General features: G+C 33.0%; 1 protein-coding gene across 1 annotated transcript; it reads right to left on the minus strand.

The window, feature by feature from the left end:
* Nucleotides 1-189: 189 nt before the first annotated feature.
* Nucleotides 190-3,536, minus strand: LOC110441564 (calcium/calmodulin-dependent protein kinase type IV-like). Its single transcript, XM_021484749.1, has 4 exons — nucleotides 3,458-3,536; nucleotides 3,005-3,122; nucleotides 2,566-2,724; nucleotides 190-2,294 (listed from the first exon to the last, which is right to left on the minus strand). Exons 1-4 carry the CDS (start codon nucleotides 3,487-3,489, stop codon nucleotides 2,127-2,129), a joined length of 477 nt encoding a protein of 158 aa, XP_021340424.1. The 5' UTR covers nucleotides 3,490-3,536; the 3' UTR covers nucleotides 190-2,126.
* Between the last annotated feature and the right edge of the window lie 842 nt (nucleotides 3,537-4,378).

Below are 4,378 nucleotides of genomic sequence, written 5' to 3' on the forward strand. Positions count from 1 at the left end.
CCTATTGGATGACATGTTGAACAGTAACCCATGGAGCGATATATATTGAGCAATGTCCTATTGGATGACATGTTGAACAGTATCCCATGAAGCGATATATTGAACAATGTCCTATGGGAATTATTTGTGTTTAAGAGTGTTCTATTAGGTGATACATGTATGTTGTACAAAACAACAAAGATGGCAACTGTATAACTGACAATTTTATTTGTACAGGTATTACAACAGTTACTTTCACAGCCATTTATATTGGATCAAAGAGTCTTTTACAAATACAAGATGTAAATGAAAAGTAATATTCCTAATACATACCGTACATGAATCATAACCGTATACATACATAGATGTATCAGACCATTCATCAGAAAAATTACTGTAGTTCAATTTACTCTACAATCTGACAATAGATTTAGATTCAATACACAATCATAAAATTTATAGAATAAACAACAGCATTGTTTTGTTTTTATAAAGATATAAAAAGTGTAGTTGAAAATATGATTTTTATAATTTCATCAGTTTTGTAATTATATAATATCACATGGTACATTTCCTAGCCTATTCAAATAAAAAATAATTTGAATGTCACTTAAGCAGTGATTGATTTAACATAGTAAGATTGCACAAAGTGCCAGATAGACCAAACTTGAACTGATGATGTCTATTGCAATTGTCTTTTATAGAATATCTTCTAAGTGATTGCATGTATAAGTCAGAACTTTTCTTATATACTGTTTTTTTGCAAGTTCTCATGTCTCCTCATTTCTGATTTATATGTAATTGCTGATACAAAATGTAGATATTCTTACCTCTGTATACCGCAATATAAAAAAAAACATATACCGGTAATTTGTTGTAGCCAATTTCTTTTGTAAATTTTCCATGATTTGTACAGAATTAGGCAATTTAAAATCTAATGATCTAGCTATCAAATGCCAGAGGTTTTGATTTTGAAGACAAAGTTACATACACCCAAGTAGCTACTGTGTATCTAGGAATCCATCATTAACATCTTTGGAGATCTAACTAAAGATTTGTAAAATTCCAAAATTACTTTCCAATAAATGACTGGCTATATTGGATGGCTATTTTTTCTGTTTAGAATGAAATTAATTTACATGTAAATGCATAGATAAGCAATTTCATGAAAAATTGTTAGAAAAAGAATTATGATTTTAAACAGTTTAAAATGTACATTCTTGTATTAGCATAATATTTGTGAAAGTATTGAATGTCAAAACTTGTGGTTTAAACAAACTGTTCAAAAGACAAATCTAATAAACCTATTTAATACATATGTGATTCCATGTATATTTGCACAATAAATATAAATGTTACTGTTAAAAATATACATAAAAAATGGCTACAAAAAAATAAAATACCTATAGCTACGTACCTTTAAAAAATTATGTGAATTTTTGTACCATGTACAAATGTTAACACAAAACAACCCTTCCATCCACAAGAAAAAAATATTAAAATAAATGATTGCATCATCATATTTGTACAGAATCAATATCGATATATCTTAGACATTGAAAATATTTTCACAATACATTTACAACTGGACGGAATAAAGCAAGTAACAAATGGAATAAAGTTATCACAATCAGAGGTTAGAGGTCAACAGTCATGTTAGAGGTCACACACAGATTTAACAAGGTTATTGATTCACCAAACATGTACAAATTACTACCACTTGGTTAAACCTCCATTGTCACCCTCAGAACATTTACAGTATTGTCCAAGTGTCTAAGAGGGGTGTATGACAGTACTGTCTTATCTCTGCATGTTTGTCTTGAAGACAGTATTGGCCACATTTTTAAGGGAGCTGACATGTCCAATAGTATTGTCCAAATCACTGATAGAATTGTTAATCAATATTGCTTAAGAATAATTAAAACAGCTATTAGACAATATTGTCCAAGTCTCTAAGATGGCTGAAAGACAGTGCTGTCCACAGTTCTGAGATGGCTGTTGTTACACACTAGTTCCTATGAGTGCTGGTTGATCATTGTTCCAGTCCCTCCTGGTAGCTAGACCACTGTCTGAGAATGTTAAGCTGGATGGATACTGAACATGAATAGAACATCAGCAGCATGTTATTCCACAAGGAAGACACAATGTTACAGGTCCATGGGTTCCTGATCTTTGGTTGTTTGCTGCAATTGCTGTGGCTCAAATATGGCATTATTCAACAGGACGGAGGCAAGTGGGTTGGGAGCTTCTGGCGCCGTCATATTCGTAGGAAGGCGAGTTGCCCTTGCTGTGAGAAGTACAGTCTCTGTGATTGCCTGGCAAGTAGAACAAACAATATATCATCACTAAAGGTTATACAACATGAAAACTTGCATGGAAAACATCAACTTATTACAGTTACTGCATGCACAGTTATTAGTTTCATTAATCTATGATCATTTTAATCATTTTCGGAACAAAAGGATTTGGAGTGATGGAAGTTAAACATCAAGAAAATTAAGTAAGCTGCTCAAAAAGGTGTGATTTAAATTAAATTTTGATTTTATGACAAAGTTTAAACTAATGAGAACTCCATCTGTAACCTACTTTAAGTCTCCTCTTAGCATTGAATTCTTTGATTTTCTTGTGAGTCTCTGCCATGTGCTCTCCCTTGGCTGCTGTCCCTTTTGTCCAGGGGTGATTCAAAGCTTGAACCTCTGTTATCCTTTTACTGGGGTCTTTCTGAAGCATCTTTGAGATGAAATCCTATTAAAACAAGATTACAAAATTTTAGCATCCCCATGTTTTCCACATATGAAATAAAAAATAGAAGAAACTTTACTTAATGACAATATTTTAATTACTATTCGGAAAATATAAACCTTATGGTTATTTTAAATCAAATCCCTTCGGGGTTTTCTACAAGTCACCAGTGAAATCAAATTCAAAATATGTGTTCTAAAAAGATAAAACACGAAAAAGATATTTTTGATCCATCCCGGGTTCCCAAATACTAACTAAAATGAGGAGTGTACATGTACTATACCTTAGCATTGTCACTAATGTCATCCCACCACGGAGAATCAAATTTATAGTCAGCTTTAAGTATCCTGGTATAGAACTTCTGTTGGTTACTGTCATAGAAGGGTTCATATCCACACAACCTGTCAATCAATCATAGCATTAAAATATGTACAGCATTAAGAACATCAAACTACCATATACTTATTAACAATATACAAATTATTTAACTAGCTACCATAATATTATGTAAACATTTAACTACTTTCAAAACATGTAAATTCTTCAAATAGAAAACTTTTTATCTACCAAAACTAAATGTTTATGTTAATGTTATCAAAATGTTTAGCTATAACTGTATCAAAAGGTTTTATAATGTTACACAATTGTACTATAACACACAAAGTGTTTAACTAATTGTACCTTATAAATTCTGTTACACATGCAAGCGTTCTATGACATAGAAAATATAACATACAAAATGTAGCAAATCACTCCACAGCTCCACATGTCCACCGACTTGTTGTAGGACCTTCCACACAACACCTCTGGAGCTGTAACAAGTACAGATATCTGATATGTTAGTGACAAAGATCTGGGGAGCTGTGACATGTACAGATATCTGATATGTCAGTGACAAAGTTCTGAGGAGCTGTAACATGTACCGATAACTAATATGTTAATGACAAAGATCTGAGGAGCTGTAACATGGACAGGTATCTGATGTGTTAGTGACAAAGATCTGAGGAGCTGTAACATGTACAGATATCTGATATGTTAGTGACAAAGATCTGAGGAACTGTAACATGTCCAGATATCTGATGTGTTAGTGACAAAGATCTGAGGAGCTGTAACATGTACCGATAACTAATATGTTAATGACAAAGATCTGAGGAGCTGTGACATGTACAGATATCTGATATGTCAGTGACAAAGATCTGAGGAGCTGTAACATGTACCGATAACTAATATGTTAATGACAAAGATCTGAGGAGCTGTGACATGTACAGATATCTGATATGTCAGTGACAAAGTTCTGAGGAGCTGTAACATGTACCGATAACTAATATGTTAATGACAAAGATCTGAGGAGCCGTAACATGTACAGGTATCTGATATGTTAGTGACAAAGATCTGAGGAACTGTAACGTGTCCAGATATCTGATGTGTTAGTGACAAAGATCTGAGGAGCTGTGACAAGTACAGATATCTGATATGTTAGTGACAAAGATCCGAGGAGCTGTAACATGTACAGATATCTGATATGTTAATGACAAAGATCTGAGGAGCTGTGACATGTACAGATATCTGATATGTTAGTGACAAAGATCTGAGAAGCTGTAACATGTACAGGTATCTGATATGTTAATGACAAAGATCTGAGGAGCTGTGACATGTA

This window comes from Mizuhopecten yessoensis, unplaced genomic scaffold (genome assembly GCF_002113885.1).
Source record: "Mizuhopecten yessoensis strain PY_sf001 unplaced genomic scaffold, ASM211388v2 scaffold716033, whole genome shotgun sequence".
Classification (NCBI taxonomy): Eukaryota; Metazoa; Mollusca; class Bivalvia; order Pectinida; family Pectinidae; genus Mizuhopecten; species Mizuhopecten yessoensis.

What these genes read in the sequence shown, in the direction of transcription:
- LOC110441564 (XM_021484749.1), bottom strand. Translation starts at nt 3,489, where the DNA reads ATGTGGAGCTGTGGAGTGATTTGCTACATTTT. An exon ending in ACATTAGTGACAATGCTAAG is followed by an intron (nt 2,725 to 3,004) that starts GTATAGTACATG and finishes TTGTTTTAATAG; the next exon opens with GATTTCATCTCAAAGATGCT. An exon ending in ATGCTAAGAGGAGACTTAAA is followed by an intron (nt 2,295 to 2,565) that starts GTAGGTTACAGA and finishes TCTACTTGCCAG; the next exon opens with GCAATCACAGAGACTGTACT.